This window comes from Phyllobates terribilis, unplaced genomic scaffold (genome assembly GCF_046119375.1).
Source record: "Phyllobates terribilis strain yellow unplaced genomic scaffold, ASM4611937v1 Scaffold_1__5_contigs__length_1240528914, whole genome shotgun sequence".
NCBI lineage: Eukaryota > Metazoa > Chordata > Amphibia > Anura > Dendrobatidae > Phyllobates > Phyllobates terribilis.
The window spans coordinates 416,178,087-416,201,255 of record NW_027362761.1 but is presented as its reverse complement, the minus strand read 5'-3'; the positions used below and the strand labels follow the sequence as shown (position 1 = coordinate 416,201,255).

The following is a 23,169-nucleotide window of genomic DNA, read 5'->3' as shown; positions in this document are numbered from 1 at the left end:
GAAGGAACCTGATCCAAAACCCAGCAAGGAGTTCTACAGGGAGGAACTTCCCAAGCACTCCAAGAAAAGAAAAACACCTTCACATATAAAAGCAGTCCTTGAAGAGGTTTATGCTTGAAAAACAGGTTTTTTGCCGCCTCAAAAACCCCATGTGCACACAGCCTTACTCCATGTCATATTCCATCTCCAGGGCTGCTGATATATCGGTCCTGCTGGGCTATAGCAAATCTTTAGCAGCTTCCTCCAATCCCCTCAGTACAGGACTGTCTGGGCTGGAGCTTTTGCAGCAGCAGGACCCCCTATCAGTAACCCCCACATGCCGGCCCTTCGTGTTCTCATTGCCTGTGCGGCTTCCACTTCTGTCGCTCTATCGGTGACGTCATGAAGCTGATGCGGCCATTTTGCTCCCCCCCGCAGTGCCAATAACACGCTGATTGGCTAGCCTCGCGGTCACATGATCAGAGTGACGTGTCCCGGGAAGTGGCTGCTGTAGATGTCTACAACGGGTTCGTGAATTGTAACGTGGAGCGCTGGAGAAGCGGGCGGCGATCAGATCTAGGACCCGTCCTGCGGCGACATCCCGGCCGCCTGCGCGTCTGCTGCTGACACGTCACATTCCGGCGCCATCATGATTAAAGCCATTCTCATCTTCAATAACCACGGCAAGCCCCGGCTGTGCAAGTTCTACCAGCACTACGTGAGTGACGTCACAGGCACCTGCTGGGGTCGGCTGTGCAGACAGACGGCATCAGGGGCAGGGGCTGGTAAGGGAGACCGCGGGCTGTGCTGCTGGGGTCGGCTGTGCAGACAGATGGCATCAGGGGCAGGGGCTGGTGGGGGAGACCGCGGGCTGTACTGCTGGGGTCGGCTGTGCAGACAGACGGCATCAGGGGCAGGGGCTGGTGGGGGAGACCGCGGGCTGTACTGCTGGGGTCGGCTGTGCAGACAGACGGCATCAGGGGCAGGGGCTGGTGGGGGAGACCGCGGGCTGTGCTGCTGGGGTCGGCTGTGCAGACAGACGGCATCAGGGGCAGGGGCTGGTGGGGGAGACCGCGGGCTGTGCTGCTGGGGTCGGCTGTGCAGACAGATGGCATCAGGGGGCAGGGGCAGGGGCTGGTGGGGGAGACCGCGGGCTGTACTGCTGGGGTCGGCTGTGCAGACAGACGGCATCAGGGGCAGGGGCTGGTGGGGGAGACCGCGGGCTGTGCTGCTGGGGTTGGCTGTGCAGACTGACGGCATCAGGGGCAGGGGTTGGTGGGGGAGACCGCAGGCTGTGCTGCTGGGGTCGGCTGTGCAGACAGACGGCATCAGGGGCAGTGGCTGGTGGGGGAGACCGCGGGCTGTGCTGCTGGGGTCGACTGTGCAGACAGACAGCATCAGGGGCAGGGGCTGGTGGGGGAGACCGCGGGCTGTACTGCTGGGGTCGGCTGTGCAGACAGACGGCATCAGGGGCAGTGGCTGGTGGGGGAGACCGCGGGCTGTGCTGCTGGGGTCGGCTGTGCAGACAGACAGCATCAGGGGCAGTGGCTGGTGGGGGAGACCGCGGGCTGTGCTGCTGGGGTCGACTGTGCAGACAGACAGCATCAGGGGCAGGGGCTGGTGGGGGAGACCGCAGGCTGTGCTGCTGGGGTCGGCTGTGCAGACAGACGGCATCAGGGGCAGTGGCTGGTGGGGGAGACCGCGGGCTGTGCTGCTGGGGTCGGCTGTGCAGACAGACGGCATCAGGGGCAGTGGCTGGTGGGGGAGACCGCGGGCTGTGCTGCTGGGGTCGACTGTGCAGACAGACAGCATCAGGGGCAGGGGCTGGTGGGGGAGACCGCAGGCTGTGCTGCTGGGGTCGGCTGTGCAGACAGACGGCATCAGGGGCAGGGGCTGGTGGGGGAGACCGCGGGCTGTGCTGCTGGGGTCGGCTGTGCAGACAGACGGCATCAGGGGCAGGGGCTGGTGGGGGAGACCGCGGGCTGTGCTGCTGGGGTCGGCTGTGCATACAGACGGCATCAGGGGCAGGGGCTGGTAAGGGAGACCGCGGGCTGTGCTGCTGGAGTTGGCTGTGCAGACAGACGGCATCAGGGGCAGGGGCTGGTGGGGGAGACCGCAGGCTGTGCTGCTGGGGTCGGCTGTGCAGACAGACGGCATCAGGGGCAGGGGCTGGTGGGGGAGACCGCGGGCTGTGCTGCTGGGGTCGGCTGTGCAGACAGACGGCATCAGGGGCAGGGGCTGGTGGGGGAGACCGCGGGCTGTGCTGCTGGGGTCGGCTGTGCAGACAGACGGCATCAGGGGCAGGGGCTGGTGGGGGAGACCGCGGGCTGTGCTGCTGGGGTCGGCTGTGCAGACAGACGGCATCAGGGGCAGGGGCTGGTGGGGGAGACCGCGGGCTGTGCTGCTGGGGTCGGCTGTGCAGACAGACGGCATCAGGGGCAGGGGCTGGTGGGGGAGACCGCGGGCTGTGCTGCTGGGGTCGGCTGTGCAGACAGACGGCATCAGGGGCAGGGGCTGGTGGGGGAGACCGCGGGCTGTGCTGCTGGGGTCGGCTGTGCAGACAGACGGCATCAGGGGCAGGGGCTGGTGGGGGAGACCGCGGGCTGTGCTGCTGGGGTCGGCTGTGCAGACAGACGGCATCAGGGGCAGGGGCTGGTAAGGGAGACCGCGGGCTGTGCTGCTGGAGTTGGCTGTGCAGACAGACGGCATCAGGGGCAGGGGCTGGTAAGGGAGACCGTGGGCTGTGCTGCTGGGGTCGGCTGTGCAGACAGATGGCATCAGGGGGCAGGGGCTGGTGGGGGAGACCGCGGGCTGTACTGCTGGGGTTGGCTGTGCAGACAGACGGCATCAGGGGCAGGGGCTGGTGGGGGAGACCGCGGGCTGTACTGCTGGGGTCGGCTGTGCAGACAGATGGCATCAGGGGGCAGGGGCTGGTGGGGGAGACCGCGGGCTGTACTGCTGGGGTCGGCTGTGCAGACAGACGGCATCAGGGGCAGGGGCTGGTGGGGGAGACCGCGGGCTGTGCTGCTGGGGTCGGCTGTGCAGACAGACGGCATCAGGGGCAGGGGCTGGTGGGGGAGACCGCGGGCTGTACTGCTGGGGTCGGCTGTGCAGACAGACGGCATCAGGGGCAGGGGCTGGTGGGGGAGACCGCGGGCTGTGCTGCTGGGGTCGGCTGTGCAGACAGACGGCATCAGGGGCAGGGGTTGGTGGGGGAGACCGCGGGCTGTACTGCTGGGGTCGGCTGTGCAGACAGATGGCATCAGGGGGCAGGGGCAGGGGCTGGTGGGGGAGACCGCGGGCTGTACTGCTGGGGTCGGCTGTGCAGACAGATGGCATCAGGGGGCAGGGGCTGGTGGGGGAGACCGCGGGCTGTACTGCTGGGGTCGGCTGTGCAGACAGACGGCATCAGGGGCAGGGGCTGGTGGGGGAGACCGCGGGCTGTGCTGCTGGGGTCGGCTGTGCAGACAGATGGCATCAGGGGGCAGAGGCAGGGGCTGGTGGGGGAGACCGCGGGCTGTGCTGCTGGGGTCGGCTGTGCAGACAGACAGCATCAGGGGCAGGGGCTGGTAAGGGAGACCGCGGGCTGTGCTGCTGGGGTCGGCTGTGCAGACAGACAGCATCAGGGGCAGGGGCTGGTAGGGGAGACCGCGGGCTGTGCTGCTGGGGTCGGCTGTGCAGACAGACAGCATCAGGGGCAGGGGCTGGTGGGGGAGACCGCGGGCTGTGCTGCTGGGGTCGGCTGTGCAGACAGACGGCATCAGGGGCAGGGGCTGGTAGGGGAGACAGGTCCCAGCAGACGGAGCCTCTCCAGCTTATTCCCGTCTGGGCGATTTTTTTTTGTGCTTTTATCTTTTTCCCCAAGACCCAGAACGTCTTCTATTCCTGCAGACACAGACGTCGCTGGTTGTCTGCGGACGATCTGTAGTTCTGGATGACACCAATCACTTTTCTATATAATGTGCTTAAGATGGGGAAATAATTGCACTAATGACTTTTTGTCTGGCTGGTGGTGTGCCGTAGTAGGAGTCTCCGGTCAGTGCGACCTCAGCGATCCCAAACTTATAAGGGGGTTCTAGGTTTTAGTGGTTACAAAATTCAGAATATTATAAATAAGAATATTTGGTTTCTCGCCATTTTCTGAGACCTGATGTTGTTTGTTGTGGATGAAGCAGAGCGGGGACCTGTATTTGAGCATCGAGTTGAAGCTTTTATTGACACCACTTTTGGGCACGTATCACGTCTTTATTTTTTGTGACGTTTCAATTGTTTCTTGTTTTTGGCATGTAGCGTATGATTTATATAACGTTATATATTTATCAGACTTGGCGATGTCAAATGTGCTTTATTTTTTTTATTTTTAATCATTTTCTACTTCATTTTTTGGGGTCTTGAGCTTGTGATTGTTTAATGTCTTGTTGTTTGTTGTGAAAATGCCATTCTATGAAAACGAGCCATAGGCCGATCTTCATAAGGGGACCAAGATGGCAGCAATGTGGGGCTTCAGTAGGGTGCGACGCCAGGATAACCCATAGGCACTATGCACTTGTAGAGGGGATGACGGGTGCCATGTGGCAGCGGCAACCACTCCATTTAATTGCCCCATTAGTGATGGACAGTGGCATCTAAATAGTTTAACAGCATTGATCAGAGCTGTAGGAGGCAGATGCCAGATGTATTACACAGCCGGCATTGTCTGGGTATAGTGTGAGCGCCATCCCTGAGCCCGCAGCCAACATAGGATGTACAATTACGTCTTCCCTCAGTAAGGGATTAATATAGTAGTTACTGTGTCTTCTGGACATTTTTCTGTACCATAAAAGCAATTCAGAGCTTCTGTTATTTTTTCCTCACCACATTGACCTGTTTATATCAATATGGCAGAAAGAACATTAGTCCCCTCAGACCCTGTCAGTGGGGCATGATGGGCACTTTTGGAATACGTTGTACATTATAGATGTAAGTCATGATGCAGATGTGAACAGAGCCTGCAATTTTGTGGAAATGGAAGAATTTTTGGGGAACACGCCCTAATCATGTCTAAGGTATGGAGAACTATACAGCCTGAAGAAGCACCAGTTTATCACCATGGGTCCGGCTGCATAATACGTGGTTTGCATCTCACTACACATCTGTCCAACTCTACACCACTTATTGATCCACTTACTTTTAGGCATATGTTTTGCTCTAAAATTTTGGCACTGTTTTAAACTGTGCTCCTTTTTGACCGAGTTATGTCTTCTTTTGGAGTTTTGTTTAATAGGTCTAAAACTAGAAGCAATATGCAACAAAACGCGCCAAAGGGCAGGTGCAGATGAGCGTATTTCTTATCATTCAAGAAAATTGGATCCGAGTGTGATTCATCTTCTCTAATGTGTCAGTGTGTGGAAATCAGACTGCACTCAGATGTCATCCGAGTGCAGTCCGATGTTTCCTACGTATTCTTTGACTTGCATGACCGAGTGCGATCCAAATATTGCTTGCAGCGATTTTTCTTATTTTTTTTATTTATCCTTATTTTTTTTCCTCGTCAGACTCTGTCCTGTGAAAATATTGGACATGTGCATGGCCCCATAGACTAACATAGGTCCAAATGCAATCTGTTGTTTTGTCGGGTCACACTTGGGCAACAAATACGCTCTTCTGCAGCGTCCCAAAATGTGATAATTTCTCACCAAAGTTGAGGTGCAGTCATAGTAATTTATCTGTCTCATCGTGTTTCTATAAAAACTTCAGTCATGGAACCAGTGGCCATGTAGACCAGGCAGTCAGTAACCTGGCATGCCACTATCCTATGATCTCAAATCCCCACAATATGGCAATAATCTACATTTTTACTTCTGTAACCACCTGAGGTCACATTATTCTGGCATAACAAGCGTTGTTCCTGCTCCGAAATCCAAAGAAAAAAACACTTATACTTTGAGTAAGTGTCCTATTACTGTATATGGAAAAACTCCTCTGGTGTGTATGGAGCTGTGTTTTTTTCCATGTATTTGTTTCCCCATGGTGAAAGCAACAACTTGTCGATTCCTGAGGTTTTGCTTGAAAAACACATCTAATTTGACAACTGACTAATTTTGACTACTATTTAAAGCATTTTTTTTATATTTGGGGGTTTTAGACTGAAACATACTAAATTAACTGCTTCAAGTACTCTTTCTTGTGGATTATGAAGCAGATCCACTTCAAAATGTACATAAAAACCCTCTAGACATACCCTAAAGCAGCTGATAGCATTAGGGTTAATGGGATTTTCCTTTTTTAAACCCCCTTGTCACCCGGTTTTAAACAAACAACCTGTCCTTTACTCACCCTCCCCTGGTCCAGCACTGAGTCTCTGCTACTGCTCCCAGTGTCTGTTATTGTCTGCAGCACTGACGTCTTGTCTACGGTGCTGCAGCCAATTAGTAAGCTAAGCGGCTTGTGCCATCTACTTTGGCAGAGCCGATGAGTTCACTGATTGGCTGCAGTGCTGTTAACTTGATGTCTGTGCTGCTGACAATAATAGACACTGGGAGCAGCGGCAGAGACTCTGTGCTGGACCTGGGGAGGGACAGTAAAGTACAGTTTCATTTTTTTTTGTTAAATAAACTACAGCCCAAAGAGTTTTTTTTCCAAAACTATAATCTCCTTTTAATGGAGGATTTTATCCCAAATTATTAATACTTCTTGCCTAACCAGGACAGAATGCTTGTTGTCTCCTCCAGGGAAGCGCTGCCTGCTCTAGTTTTCTTCAGTGACACATCAATGCATTTCTATGTGTTCACAGAACATTTTTACCAGTAATGTGACACTGACTCGTGAGTGGATCTGGGTGAGGCGAGTGGCCTCGGCTGCCGCCTGTCTCTCACATGACCCCGTGTAATGTGATTTAGTGACGGCTGGTCAGCAACAAAGGCTGCATTACATAAGGGGGGCTGGGAATGCCCCTAATAATGGCTACTCACTAAAGCACATGATGAGTCTCCTGATCAGTGAAGAGCAGCGATTGTCCCTCATTTATTCTCCTATCCATGGCATACAGATGAAAGGCCGTCCTGTATAATTACCGAGACGCTTCATTTGCATCTTCATCTAAGGGGTCTTATTAGTAAGGTATTAAAGCCAAGGCTCACACATAACTGAACTAGGAACTGAATATACCTTAATTCCATAATATATACCGTATTTTTCGGACCATAAGACGCACCCCAAATTTTGGGGTGGAAAATTTGGAAAAAAATATATTTTTTATAAGATGGTGTCCGTCTTATAGTCTGATTAGGCATCTCACCTAGGGAGTGGTGGAGCAGGAGGCAGGGTCCTTCAGGAAACCGGCCCGGCGGAAGTGGAGGAATGCTGTGGACCCTGGATACATGAAGCCGGTGCTCCAGCAGCTGTGAGTTGCGGTGATCGTGGAGCAGGATCGCAGGTCCCTCCGTTCCCTGCCTCAGGAACCCGGCGGCAGCAGAAGAGGTGAGATGCCGGTGTCTGGTTGGGCCCTGTGGACTGGCCTGTGCACTTGCCTGTGGACTTGCCTGGGGCCTGGACCTGTGAGCGGCGTCCGGCAGTGAAGCAGAGGAGCCGGGGCCTGTGCCGGGCGATGCAGCAGAGCAGCGTGTGCTGCTTCCGGTGGCTGCAGCCATCTTCCTGACGCTGTGATCTACAGGAAAATGGCTGCCGGAGCTCCGCGCCGGCTGCGGCTGCCATTTTCCCGTGGATCACGGCCTCTGGAAGATGGCCGCGGCCACCGGAAGTCACACACGCTGCTCTGCCTCACCGCTGGACACCGCTCACAGCCCGGCAGAGGTTCCGGCTCCTCTGCCTCACCGCCGGATGCCACTCACAGCCCGGCAGAGGCTCCGGCTCCTCTGCCTCACTGCCGGATGCCACTCACAGCCCGGCAGAGGCTCCGGCTCCTCTGCCTCACTGCCGGATGCCACTCACAGCCCGGCAGAGGCTCCGGCTCCTCTGCCTCACCGCCGGATGCCACTCACAGCCCGGCAGAGGCTCCGGCTCCTCTGCCTCACCGCCGGATGCCACTCACAGCCCGGCAGAGGCTCCGGCTCCTCTGCCTCACCGCCGGATGCCACTCACAGCCCGGCAGAGGCTCCGGCTCCTCTGCCTCACCGCCGGATGCCACTCACAGCCCGGCACAGGCCCCGGCTCCTCTGCTTCACCACCCGACACCAGCACAGGTACAGGCCCCGGCTCCAGCCGCATCTCACCTCTGCCGCTGCTGGAGGACCCTGCGATCCCCGCTCCACCACTACCAGTAAAGTAACGTTTGGACCATAAGACGCACCCCCCCCCCTTCTCCTTCCAAATTTTGGAGAAAAAAAAGTGTGTCTTATGGTCCAAAAAAATACGGTACATTTTCCCTCTTTTCTCCTTTATCCTATGTGCATGCAGAGTCTTTTTGCGGAGTTTTCGGAGTAGAAACTGAATGGAAACTCAACTGTTTAGAGATTTGAAGGAGGATTTGAAGAGTTTCTTTCAGTTTCTGCTCTAAAAACTACTACTAAGAAAAAAAAAAAAAACCTGCACATATCCGTAGTCTTTTCCAGGAGGATTTTGCTGTGGAAACTGCCTGAAAACCCATTAAAAAAACATTCAAAAGAACAAACATAAGGAATTCTATGTAAAAATGACTTTGGCAGTAAAGTTCAGGGGAATCCGGTGTGGAAGAACATGACTGTCCCACAAAGAGCCCTGACCTCAACCCCATCAAACACCTTTGGGATGAAGTACAAGGAGATTACGAGCCGGCCCTCTCATCCCACATCACTATCTCACCTCAGAAATGATCTTCTAGATGAATGGGCAAAAATTCCCACAGACTAAGTCCAAAATCTTTTCGGCTGTGTGCCCACGATGCAGAAATGCTGCATATTTTTTCCGCTTCTCCCTGGCAGGAAAAACACATGTGGTTTTTACATGTGTTTTTCCCGCCAGGTAGAAGCGCTTGTGAAGCGTTATTCACTTGCATTTCTGCATGCGGGTGATCAAGCGCTTTTCCAAGCGATTTTAGCATCACTTGGAAAGTGCTTGACAACTTGGTCACACTATATAAATCCATGCAACTGGCATAGATTTATATAGTGTGACCAAGTAATAGTTAAAAAAAAGAATAAAATGGTAAAAAATAAAGATTATATTTACCTTCCGGTGGCCCCCGGTATTTTCTCTGATCCGTCCGATCTCCCCGGTGTCTCGCGGTGGTGTGAAAGGACCTGTGATGACGTCATTGAGTCATGTGACAGGTCACGCGATCGCCGACGTCAGCGGTCGCGTGACCTGTCACATGCCTAAATGATGTCATGGCAGGTCTTCACACCACCGCAAGCCGAACCAGAGACCGGACGCATCACTGAGGAGGCCGGGGGACATCGGTAGGCAAGTATAATCTTTATTTTTTTTATTTAAATTCTTTTTTTTAACAGGTTCTATGGTACCTGGGTCTGGAGGAGAGTCTCCTCTTCTCCAGACCCGGGTACCATCTGCGCATAGAATCGCATAATATCCGCTTGTGCAAATGTGCTGACACGGATATTATGCGTTTCAATGCAAGTCAATGGCGGCAATTACGCTGTGTGTCCGCAAAATTAATGGACATGCTGCGTATTTTTCCGCAATGCTAATCCGCAGCGGAAATTTCCGCAGCATGTGCACAGCATATGCGGATTATCATTAGGGACCATGGGGCACGTATTACCAAGCAGTTTTTAAGTGTTTTCACTGCAGAAATTCCGTGGCAAAAACGCATAGTGGCCACGCAGCCTTAAAAAGGATTCTCAGAAGAGTGGAAGCTGTTATAGCTGCATAGGGGGGGCAACTCCATATTAACGTGGCAATTTTACCAGCGCGGAAATCTTGGCAAAAATAAAATAAATGCACCTTGTGACCATAGCTTTAACCTGGGGCTTGTTTACATATAATGGTTCTGATGGATTTTTCTGCTTGTTATCCGCATGTTTTCTGGAGGCACCAAAATATGAATCTTCTCTGATTGCATTTTCACCTTTATTTGATGTGTGTTTTTGGTTCAGATTTGAAGCTGCATTTCTTAATGCAGGAATGCTTTAGGTTGTGTTCACACCATGTTTTTTTCAGCATTTTTTGATGCAAATTTTCTGCTGCGTCTCACAGTACCAGCAAAGTCTGAGATTCCAGAAATCTCATCACGTTTTTTTTTTGATCAGTATTTTGAGCTTTGCATGTTTTTTTTTTTTTTTTTAAATAGAGCATGTCACTTCTTTCAGTGTTTTTTCACCCATTGGAAGTAATGGGTGGTCAAAAAACCGCTGAAAAAAAGCAGGTGTCAAGTTTTTCAGCTTTTTTGTGCCAAACCCAGAATGAGTTTTTTTTTTTTTTTTTTTCCCACTGAACTTTATGTACATGCATAAAAGAGACAAAAGGACAGTGAAAAAAAAAAAAGCCCCCAAAAAACGAGTGAAAAAGCAAGAAAAATCCTGAACAACCTCCTGGCAAGAGATCAGGTTTTGCTGCAGAAAAAAACGCTGAAGAAACCATGATGTGTGAACATAGCCTTAATGTAACTGCATTTTTTTAGGCTTTTCATAGAAGCCAATAGAGAGAAAAATGCACTGTTCACCAGCGTGTTTAAAAGCATAACGGGCATGAGTTTTCTTGAAATCCCCTTTGCTTGAGCTGTTAAACGCAACAGATTTCCTGCGCAAAAAATGCAGCATTTCCTCTACGTGTGAACGTGACCTTATAGTGTAAGTGCATTCACATCAAGGGTGAAGGATTTCCAGCGGCTCTCTCCAAATGTGGTAAAACTCTTCTTTATTACGTCTTATTAAAAGCAAGGTTACAGGCAAGGAGAAAAAACTGCCCATAACCTGGCTTATAATGAGGTAATGAAGAAGCGTTTTTCCCTTATTTGGGGAGTGCCGCTGGAAATTCTTCATCCTAGATATGAATGTTCGGAATATTTTCTCATCGGTTCAGCACCTCCTCATGGAATAAGGTAGCGCAACCTGATCAGAGAACATAATCTTCATTGGATAATAGAAGTCAATGGGGTCTAAGGCTTTTCTTGTTTGTTATAGTGTAAATGCACCTTGCGCTTTCAGCACCTGAGCCTGCCATAAAAGATACTAACCAATATGATGTGTGTTAAAAGATGGATGCCCTGGACCTGACTCGCAGTATGATGTTGTTGATGAGTGGAATCTATATCATCACCTGATAAGATCCCTAGATCTATTATTACATGCTGGGAACAGTCGCTGCTGCGTGAATGCACATGGGGCTGGCGGGAGCCACTCGCCGGGGACCGCTGTCAGGGGTTCTTAGGCTACTATTAGACATCTGCTGTAATTGTCTGTACTGCACATCATTGTGTATCTTGTTAGAATATAGGGTTATCAGCGTTTTCCATATAACTTCTCATTCTTACTTTTCAGCGTATCTGAAATAAAAGCTTCTTTAGGCTATCTTCATATGCAGAGTTTTTGCTGCGTCTTTTTTGAGCAGTAAAAACACCGGGTTCAAAACACCCGTTTTGCTGCCTTTTCGCTAGGTTTTTGTCACGTTTGCATAGCTATTTTGGGTGTGGATTACATTTGTGCTTTGTCCACAATACTTGTTTTATAAGGTTGGTTTTATTCATCAAAATTTTTTTGCAGTGATTTGTTACTTTTTCATTGCGTTCTATGGGTGGAAAAAACACTGAAAAAATTAACATGCAGTTCTCAAATTCAGCAAAACCAAATAAATGAGCCGGAGCATAAATTGTTATAAATGTAATGTGTAGGAGCGCATTCACACTGTGGCCATTTCACAGACAAAACCCAAGCAGAAAACAAAATGAGCATATACCCTGCAGTCGGTAAATAGTAACAGTACATGGAAATAAGGGTTGCTTACTGGTACGAAAAAAAGCAGCTTTTAAATTGCATAAAAAAAAGAGGAAAAAATTGCTGCAAAAAAATGCTGCATGTGAACATAGTCTTAGAGTTTTTGGTGGTAACAGGATGCTCCATTTGTCACAGCAGTGATTACGTGACCGGCTGCCATTGTTGACTCTGCTGCTTTCTTCCTCTGACCCAGTTTTTAGGCAGCACAGTTCATTTTTATTCATTTTTTTTTCTTTCCAGAGTGAAGATACACAACAGCAGATTATCCGAGAAACATTCCACTTAGTGTCCAAAAGAGACGAGAACGTCTGCAACTTCCTAGAAGGAGGATTGTAAGTATATAAATAACTGTCAGGGGTAAGATCTGCACGGCCTGAGCATTTACATAGCTATGCCTTCTAAAATACACAAGGAATCCCCCATAAATTCCAGTTCTTGAGTTAGACAGCCGATCCACTTTTATTTTCTATGGTTAATAGTATTTGACAGCCCATTTTTTTTTTTTTAGGCTACGTGCCCACAATCCCTAATGGCAGCGGTTTGGAGGCAGCTCACCTGATCTGTGTCTAAACTGCTGCTTTCTACAGTACAAGCACAGTGGATGGGATTTATAGAAATCCCATGCCCAATGTGCTTCTATTTGCCGCCGCGTAAACTCACCGGAGGCGCAGCTTTACGGGCCGCAGGATGTCAATTTCTGTTGCGGAGATGCTATAGCCTGATCGTGGGCATGTACCCTAAAGCACTGCTATAGCCTGATCGTGGGCACATAGCCTAAAGTGCTGCTATAGCCTGATCGTGGGCACATAGCCTAAAGCGCTGCTATAGCCTGATCGTGGGCTCGTAGCCTAAAGCGCTGCTATAGCCTGATCGTGGGCACGTAGCCTAAAGCGCTGCTATAGCCTGATCGTGGGCACGTAGCCTAAAGCGCTGCTATAGCCTGATCGTGGGCACGTAGCCTAAAGCGCTGCTATAGCCTGATCGTGGGCACGTAGCCTAAAGCGCTGCTATAGCCTGATCGTGGGCACGTAGCCTAAAGCGCTGCTATAGCCTGATCGTGGGCACGTAGCCTAAAGCGCTGCTATAGCCTGATCGTGGGCACGTAGCCTAAAGCGCTGCTATAGCCTGATCGTGGGCACGTAGCCTAAAGCGCTGCTATAGCCTGATTGTGGGCTCGTACCCTAAAGCGTTGCTGTAGCCTGATCGTGGGCGCGCAGCCTAAAGCGCTGCTGTCGCCTGATCGTGGGCGCGCAGCCTTAAGGCATTGTTTCATCAGAAGTGTGGGTCCGGCTCCCAGTCGGCGGACAGCCAGGCATTTCCTCTGCGGTATTTTACACTAAATGATATGTGAAGCACACATCTCACATCTCCAGAAGATCTGCTGTATCTCTGCCTGTAACTCCACCAGACTTTATTTTTATTTTTTTTCCTTCTCTGCAATTAACCTCTTCCTTACCACAGCTGTCACTGAAACTTAAAGCGTAACCATTGTTTATTGTATTTTTTTCCCCATAAATCAATAGTACACATGAAAATAAGAAACTTTGTAATACATCTTATTAGAGAAATCTGCTTCTTTCTCCTCCTGATCAGCCATTCTCAAAATTCTCAATTCATGGGTAAAACCTGTATTTCAGTGAATATAGGATTTCCCATTACTCAGATGGCAGTCTGCTTCTAAAGTCCTATAGGGAGCTGTAACTATCCTTTCAGGAGAACTTGCAGCAGAATGTCTGCGTCTGCCTCTAGCTCCTCCCTCCCACACTCCTTTCCCCATCGAATTTTAAAAACACCAACTGTCATCCCCTATCTCAGTAATGGGAAATCTGTCTTCACGGAAAACAAATTTCGATTTTGAACTGAACCTATCAGAACACTTTTTTGTAATGTGAAGTTAAGACATGGCTGTAATACAGATTACATTGAGACATTTGGTGAAGAAACCCGCTTTGTGGTTCTTTAATCACCCTTTGGAGTTTTCTGCTAATTAGATTTCGGTGCACAGGGGCCGGACTGTACAGGGGGTTTTCTCCTCCCAGCCTGTAATTCCCCAGCCCCTCACCCTGCCTCCGATCTGTGAATGACAGGTCACTCCTGGGATATCATATAGAGGAGGCAGCTGAGGCCACGTTCACACGTTCAGTATTTGTAAGCCAAAACCAGGAGTGGAACAATCAGAGGAAAGTATAATAGAAACACGTCACCACTTCTATATTTATCACCCACTCCTGGTTTTGGCTTACAAATACTGATGTAAAATACTGATCATGTGAATGTGACCTTATTCACAGACTGGAGGCAGGCGGAGGGGCTGGAAACCTGACAGGGAGGAGAAGATCCAGGGCATGGTCTGATTCCCTGCTGAGCCATTGAGCATCGCCAGGCCCAGAAGTTATTTTGTGCTGCCCATCAACCATCTGACAACCATCTGACCACAGAGGCCAGTCATTGACTACAGGTGACTAATAGGTTGGACGACATCACTTCCAGTCCTGGCAGAGACCCCCACGTCAAAAACAATGGAGAGACAGGAAATTTGAGTCCTAACTAAAATTTTTATTTTTAATTTAAGATCTGAGAAGCCCCTTAAATTCAAGTCAGATGCTCCCCGTCCTTACCAATGAACGGACGGTCCTTTATCCCCATCCTGCCCACACCCCGTTCTGCTACCTGATAAATAATTAGCTGGCACATAGCCTCTCAGGGCCGACAGATGGTGAGGGGGGGGGGGGGGGGGGAGTCGCTTACTATGTTGTCCAGAGAACGTCAGGTCACCTCAGATCAGTCAGGTCACCTCAGATCAGTCAGGTCACCTCAGATCAGTCAGGTCACCTCAGATCAGTCAGGTCACCTCAGATCAGGCAGGTCACCTCAGATCAGGCAGGTCACCTCAGATCAGGCAGGTCACCTCAGATCAGGCAGGTCTCCTCAGATCAGGCAGGTCTCCTCAGATCAGGCAGGTCTCCTCAGATCAGGCAGGTCTCCTCAGATCAGGCAGGTCTCCTCAGATCAGGCAGGTCTCCTCAGATCAGGCAGGTCTCCTCAGATCAGGCAGGTCTCCTCAGATCAGGCAGGTCTCCTCAGATCAGGCAGGTCTCCTCAGATCAGGCAGGTCTCCTCAGATCAGGCAGGTCACATCCAGAGACTTGCATGATAATCTAAGTAGCTCTAGACAGCGCTGCCTCTCATCGGAGAAATGTGGAGGAAGAGGAGGCCTTCTGCACAACCTCTTTGGAAAATGCCGTTCTAGAAGATAAAAATATTTTCTCATTATGTCCATCTTACAAAGCTGCATGGTTACTTTCTCATATATATATATATATATATATATATATATATATATATATATATATATATATAAAATCTAATGTACATGTGACAGTTTTGTGGCCTTGAATAACAAAAAATAAGTTTTATTTCTTTTTTGCCACAATTTTGGAAAAATCTGGGCAATGAGAAAAAGCTACAAGACCTTCACACGTGTATAAGGCCTGATTAACTTAAAAGGTGTTGTCCACGGCTAAAGAAGGTCCCTTTTGACCCTGGGCTTGTATCTGGTATTGCAGCTGTTAGAGTATACAGCATCTACAGGCTTATGCCGGTAGGGACTCTGTTAAGTAGACAACAGATGGCGCTGTGTAAATTGTTGGCGTTTGTTAGTCTTGCACTGTATGACCTCTGTGTATTGTTTGTGTCACATATTTCCTCTGATTCTCAATGTCACTGACCCTCAGAAGTGCTGAATTAGGGGTCGTCTGCAGACCATGTCTTGCTGGACCCTGATCACCCCCATGTTTAAGGAAATCTTATAATATTGTTGGGGATGTAACGAGACTTGGTCTATGTAGAGCATGGGACTTCCAGCTGCTCATTATATCTAAGCCGGGTGCATTCTGCTTTTCAGTCATTATAAAGTGGTCAGGAGAGCCAATTGTAATAGGAATCCTGGAACAACAATAGAAGTAGTAATAATCCATCATCTTCATAGTTATTACCATGTAATTTAAAGCCGACATTCCATTATTGACTCATGTGAAATGTGTTTGCAGGTTAATAGGCGGATCTGACAACAAGCTCATATATCGACACTATGCAACATTGTACTTCGTCTTCTGCGTGGACTCCTCGGAGAGTGAGCTTGGCATCCTAGATCTTATACAGGTGAGTAGTGCATTGCATTTACCATCACAAGGTCGTGAGAAGCTGGACACCATCAGGTTTATCAACCAGCGTAAAGAAGTTGTGGAGGAGATGTCTACATGGCTTAGTCAGAAGTGAGAACTGTAGTTACTAGAGGTACAAATTGCAGCAGATACATGAAATCACCAGACTCCTAATCTACTTCACATGTAAAGATGGTGTCATCAGATATTAGTGGCTCATCAATAGGACACAAATGTCTGCTGGGCAGGGTCACTCCATTGTAACCACCGCCGATAACTAGTGTGAAAAGACATTTGTCCTAAGATAGTGTCTTGTTGAAACCAATTGGCTTTTTTAGGGTGGCTGCATGGGCAGCCATTGTCCATAATCATTGACCATGTAGCACGCAGAAACGCTAAGCCTACAGGAGATGTTCTTAGCATATCTCCTACTTGGTCTAACTTCTGTCCATGATCTTCATTGTGTTTACTTGCCTAGACATCACATAGGGCAGTGTGGCCAGATTACAATTGTTAAAAGCTATAGCTAGACATTACAGCGACGGGAGAGGAGAAGAACTATGCCGTAAGGTCACTACGTACTACGCCCTACATCTGTTCCAGTTATCGGGGAATAATGCTCTCAATCCAGGGATAAATCCAGAGTATATCCAGATAGAGTATTGTATGTGACAAACGCTGCTCGGGCGCTCATCTTCATCACTGCTCTCTTCTCCTGGCTTGGCGTTGTCATGCCATTACAATACAGCGCTTCTCCTCTCCTGCACATTTAATGACGGTAAGCACCCGGGAGTGAGGAGATCTGTGTGATGAGGTAAGATACATCAGTCTTACAGATCACACTGAAAAGTCCTGTTCTTGCCTTGTTGGCAGTGTTTGCTTTATTTTCCCCTGTATGACACTGCCTTCTTACGATTGGTCAGTGTCGTACAGGGAAAAAAGTATCACCGCAATGTTATGGAGAAAAACAAAAAAAAAACAGTTTTAACCTGCCCCTCTGACCCTTTTTACTGATATTTTTTTTATTTTAAACTGTATATCATGAAAGGTCCTCTTTAATATTATCTTACTTTAAAAATGACAAGAAACAGTATAAAACCATTTAATTAGTGAGAATTCACATTGGAAACTATGGAAGGCATCATTTATCAGCCTTGTGGTCATTGCAGCCAAAATGCAGAATTCTTTAGGTGATGATTAGTCATTGTCAAACAGAACTAATGTGTTTTTTATTTTTATTTTTTAACAATTTTTACATTTTTAAGCCAGATCCCTTTTTATTCAAATCCTATTTAGACACATGTCACCATCACACCCTAATATAGGACAAGCTGAGCAAATTTGAATGATAAATTATCGGTATAATTGGAACTTTAACCAGTTTTGACATTCAGACTTTTTTTTCAGGTCCTCGATTTGCAAGCCACTACTTTTTTTTTTTTTTTTTGCTTTGCTTTGCTTTATTCATGTTATGATTTGCTTTTTCAGCACAATTTTTTTTGTTTTGTTTTTAATACAACCCTTTTGGGGTACATATAATGTATTGGATAACTTCTTTATTTTGGTGGGTAGTGTGAGGGACTGGAACAAAATCGCAATTCTGCCATTTTCGTGAACTTCTGTTCTTGAAGTATTCATTTTGGTATGAATTAAAAGTCTATTCTGCAGGTCACTACAAGTAGTGTATATTCGTGTGACCAGGACTAATACTTATCTCATGGAGGTGAAGATGCCAGGGGTCTGCAAGCAGAGCTCTTGGATACGAAGTAATCAATGCAGAATATAGGAAAATGCAATATCTTTATTCATTATACAAATAACGTCACTTTTCTGAAACCACAATAGCTCTTTAAGACCTAATCTTATATTCCTACATTACAAATCATATTTACATGTGTCATAACGGACTGCAGAGTGGAGTTTTACTCTGAAGAAAGTTAATTCAGTTCTGTCTGAAAATGCTGTCAGTTACTTTTTGAAGGTAATTATGTTGTGTAAATGCCATTCAGAAGCCGGTTATTGATCCCCGGTTGTCATATCAGTTTACTTGAGACGGCAGGGCTGAAATATTCATGGAATAATAGAAGACGGACATGAAATATTCATGTAGGACTGACCTAGATGGTTATATTCTCACTCATTGTACGGTGTATACCGGGGCCTTCAAGCCGCATTAGCCATGTGAAGGATGATGAGCTTACCTCTGCTGGCAGTCAGCATTATGGTGTCTGCGATATATTGGGTTTATTGCTTTTCTAATAAAATAGTTAAAGGGGTTGTCTGATACAGAATTTTTTTTCTTTGAAGGCATGGATGCTATGAGAAATAAAATACAGGTGCGTGTTTGCCTACCAGCAGCGCGGTGTATCCAGCGCAGGCCGCTCCGGAGGAGCCCGTTGTCAGATGTCTCCCAGAGCAGACCTCCGGAGCAGCCTGCACTGGGTCCACAAGGCTGTTGCAGAGGAGTATAAATCTGTCTTTAATTATGAGAACTTTTTGTGTGGTACAGTCCCTTTTAATATAATTTGCATTATAATGGGTGCCAGCAAAATAAGTATATAATGATAAAGCTGTCATACAGGCAGTCTATTTCAGTTCTTTGTGGCTTTTTTACAAGGAGCATATTGTATTCGGTTTTCAATAGTCGCTACACAATGCTGCAGAATGTGATATGCCAGCATCCTCCCAGACGTGAGTACCTCAAACCGCATTTGTGTAGGAATAATATAGCCATTAAAGGGGGTTGTCCAGGACTTTGATATTGATGACCTATTCTCAAGATAGGATAGGGACTGACCACTGACGCTTACATGGGAGGATAAATGCAGAACCTGGCAGCAGCCACTATGCAGTGTATGGGTCCACGTTGATCAGCTTCATACACTGCATCCGGCCACTGCCAGAGTAGATACCCGCTGATCGGCCGGGGTGCCGGGTGTCAGGACCCCACAGATCTCATTTTCACAACTTTCATAGGTCATCAATGTTAGTCCTGGATGACCTATTTTAAATAGTGGGATAATAAGGGCCATCTGCAAAAAACACATAAATTATACAATACTCTTTTTGCTTTTTTTTTTTTTTTTTTACATTGAATTGACAGCGCCACTTCCACATTTCTATTGGTCATGTTACACATCACATGGTGACTGGGACGATAGTCCTAGTTGTCACAATTGTCAGAATGGCGTTTTGTAGAAATGTTGGAGGGTTCAGGTAGATTCTGCACTGGAGTTACATTTAGGGTATGTGCACACGATCCGTAGCCGCTGTATGTTATGCAGCATCAAACCCGCAGCGTCCAGATGTCACAGCATAGTGGATAGGATTTGTAGAAATCCCATGTCCACTATGCATCTCCGTACACCTGCATCGCTTCTTTCCAGACCGCAGCATGTCAATTTCTCTTGCAGGTCCGCATGCGGACTTTCCCCATAGACCTAACCTCTGTGAGGAAAGTCCGCAGGTGGGGAAAAAAAAAAATGACGCCACTTCCACATAATGAGCGGAAGCCGCGCAACTATTCCGGAGCTTCGGGGCCGCAGGCTGGTACACATCGTGGGCACATACCCTTACATTGTACAGATTATCTGTGTCTCCCCATCTCCAATGCAAAGAAACATGAACAATAAAAGATCATTCTAGTAAAGCTATTCTGTATCATTTACTATACATTTAAGCAATATTTATATCAATGAGGCAGAACTGCATTAAAAAACTGCTGAAATTACTGACCTGATGCGTTTTTAAAAACCATACAATATGAATGAGAGAAAATCTCATTTGTTTCACACTAACGGCAGCATAAATGAGATTTCTGAAACGTTGCGTTTCCCCCCCCCACGAAAAATGTGTGTAAAAATGCATCAAAAACGCTACTCGTCAATAATCCCTGGAGCTGCAGAATACAAGCGTGTACGGAATAGAGATGTAGCAGAGCTGAATTATCACAACAAAAAAATGACTATCAATTGCAGCCAGGTGTTTTTGGTATTTTTTTTTTTTTTTTTTTTATTATGAAATACTTAGAGAAAACTTAGTTTAAAGATCCATCCATAGACTAATAATAATAATAATAATATTTTTTTATTTTTATAGCGCCAACATATTCCTCAGCACTTTACAAATTTTAGGGGGGACTTATACAGACAATACAGAATAAGTATATCTCATATCGAAAGGAGTGAGGGCCCTGCTCGCAAGCTTACAGTCTGAGGAAATGGGGGAGACACAAAAGGTAGAATGTACATATATTGTATAATGCAGCCTTGATATACTAAATAGGATAAATAATACATGAACTGGTCGCCTGCCAGTATGTGTACAGTCCTGACCAAGGCTATTAAGTGCATGGATGGTATGAGCCTGAAATTGAAGAAGATTTTAATATGGGGGAAAACTGGGATGAACAGTGTATGGAGGCGATATGCCAGTCTAAACAAATGGGTTTTTAGGGTTCGCTTGAAACTGTGGTTATTGGGAATTAATCGAACTGTCCTGGGTAGTGCATTCCAAAGAATTGGCGCAGCACGCGAGAAATCTTGGAGACGGGAGTGGGAAGTTCGGATTATGGAGGATTTTAGTTTTAAGTCATTGGCAGAATGGAAGGCACGTGTAGGGTGGTAGACTGAGACAAGGGAGGAGATGTAGGGGGTACTGAAGCATGGAGCGCTTTGTGGGTAAGCGTGATAAGTTTAAATTGAACTCTATATTGGATGGGTAACCAATGCAATGACTGGCACAGGGAAGAGGCATTGGTGTAGCGGTTGGCGAGGAATATGATCCTGGCTGCTGCGTTAAGGACGGATTGGAGAGGGGAGAGTTTAGTAAGAGGGAGCCCGATAAGTAGAGAGTTGCAGTAGTCCAGACGAGAATGAATAAGAGCTACAGTAAGAGTTTTTGCTGAGTCAAAGGTGAGAAAAGTCCTGATTCTTGAGATGTTTTTGAGGTGTAGATGACATGAACGAGCGAGTGATTTGATGTGAGGAGTGAAGGAAAGATCTGAATCAAAAATGACCCCAAGACAGCGGGCTTGTTGCTGGGGAGTAATGGTTGAGCCACAAACGGAAATGGCAATATCGAGCACAGGTAGGTTAGTGGAGGGAGGAAAGACGAGTAGTTCAGTTTTTGACAGATTCAGTTTTACACAGAGGGAGGACATAATGTTAGAGACAGCAGAAAGACAATCACTGGTCTTTTGTAGTAATGCAGGGGTGATGTCCGGAGCAGAGGTGTATAATTGGGTGTCATCAGCATAGAGATGGTACTGAAAACCGAATCTGCTGATTGTTTGTCCAATAGGAGTGGTGTATAAGGAGAAAAGAAGGGGGCCTAGGACTGATCCTTGAGGAACCCCGACAGTAAGGGGAAGTAGGGAGGAGGAGGAGCCGGCAAAAGACACCGAGAAGGAGCGGTCAGAGAGATAGGAGGAGAACCAGGAGAGAACAGTGTCCTTGAGGCCAATAGTGCGGAGCATAGTGAGGAGGAACTGGTGATCCACAGTGTCGAATGCAGCAGGGAGTAGTGACCATTAGATTTAGCTGTTAGTAGATCATTAGAGACTTTAGTGAGGGCAGTTTCAGTAGAATGTAAAGAGTGGAAACCAGATTGTAAAGGCTCAAGAAGAGAGTTGTCTGAGAGATAGCAGATTAGACGGGAATGGACCAGGCATTCCAGGAGTTTAGAGATAAAGGGAAGATTGGAAACAGGTCTGTAGTTGGCCGTGCAGTTCTGGTCAAGGGATCGTTTTTTAAGTAATGGATGTATGCTGGCGTGTTTAAAAGAAGAGGGAAAGATACCAGATGAGAGGGAGAGGTTGAAAATTTTAGTTAGGTGAGTGGTGACAGCTGGAGAAAGGGACTGAAGGAGATGTGAGGGAATAGGGTCACTGGTGCAAGTGGTAGGGCGAGAAGATGCAAGGAGCCTGATCACTTCATCTTCCGTGACTGGTTCGAAGTCAGAAAGTGAGCAAGATACAAAGTGGCGGGGGAGAGCATGCATAACGTTTGGGGATTGGGAGAAAATTTCATATTGGATATGGTCAATTTTTTCTTTGAAATAATTGGCCAGATCGTCAGCGCTGATGTCGGTGGTCGGGGCCTGTGTTGTTTGATTGAGGAGAGAATGAAACGTGTCAAAGAGTCGTTTAGGATTATTGGAAAGTGAGATGATTAGGTTGTTAAAGTAGGTTTGTTTGGAGAGGTGAAGTGCAGAGTTATATGTTTTCAGCATCAATTTATAATGGATTAAATCTTCGGGCAGATTAGATTTTCTCCACAACCTTTCAGCGCACCTGGAGCACCGGTAGAGAAGACGTGTTTGAGGCTTGTGCCAGGGTTGTCGCTGTCTATGCCGAATTGTTCTTTGTGTAGGAGGTGCGGCTTCATCCAGGGTGCATAGCATTATTTTGTTATAATGCTTCAATGCAAAGTCGGGACATGAGAGGGAGGAGATTGGGGCCAATAATGATTGCAACTTTTTCATAAATTTCTGGGTGTTAATGGCGCGTATATTTCTATAAGTGTGGAAAGTGGGGGTGTCTTGAGTAGCCTCACAGTTCTTGACAGAGAGTGAAAGAAGATTATGGTCAGAGAGTGGTAGGGGAGAGTTAGTAAAGTCATGTACTGAGCAAAGCTGGGAGAAGATCAGGTCCAATGTGTTCCCGTCCTCATGTGTAGGAGAATTAGCAAGCTGTGAAAGGCCGAAGGAGGAGGTTAGCGATAAAAGATGAGCGGCAGATGGGGAAAGAGAATCGCCAATTGGGATGTTAAAATCTCCCATGAATATCGTGGGGATGTCGCAAGATAGAAAATTTGGAAGCCAGGCAGAAAAGTGATCCAGGAACTGACGGAAGGGACCTGGAGGGCGATAGACAACCGCCACTCGCAGGGAGAAGGGCTGGTAGAGTCTGACTGTGTGGGCCTCGGGGGATAACCTGAAAAGTACATTTTGTTGAAGGAAGCAGACCAACACCTCCACCTGATCTGTTGCCAGGTCTCGGAGTATGAGAGAAGTGTAGGCCACCATAGGAGAGAGCTGCAGCGGCGGTGGTGTCCGACTGCTGGATCCAGGTTTCAGTGAGAGCCAGAAGGTTGAGGGAATTAGAGAGGAAGAGACGAGCCACTCCAGATGATTGAAAGGTCTCTCCCATGTGTGTACAT

The 23,169-nt window shown here is 47.8% G+C and overlaps 1 protein-coding gene across 3 annotated transcripts in view; it reads left to right on the top strand.

Annotated features, from left to right (window-relative positions):
• Positions 1-430: 430 nt before the first annotated feature.
• The window catches only part of AP3S1 (adaptor related protein complex 3 subunit sigma 1), a 72,209-nt gene continuing 49,470 nt past the window's right edge, over positions 431-23,169 (top strand). For 2 of the 3 annotated variants that reach the window (XM_073677066.1, XM_073677058.1), the window contains exons 1-3: positions 431-697; positions 12,087-12,178; positions 15,896-16,007. In XM_073677066.1, the coding sequence (XP_073533167.1) occupies positions 629-697; positions 12,087-12,178; positions 15,896-16,007 (273 nt within the window). In that variant the 5' untranslated portion in view covers positions 431-628. The remainder of the gene's footprint in view (positions 698-12,086; positions 12,179-15,895; positions 16,008-23,169) is intronic. The other variant, XM_073677051.1, reaches the window with a different exon arrangement.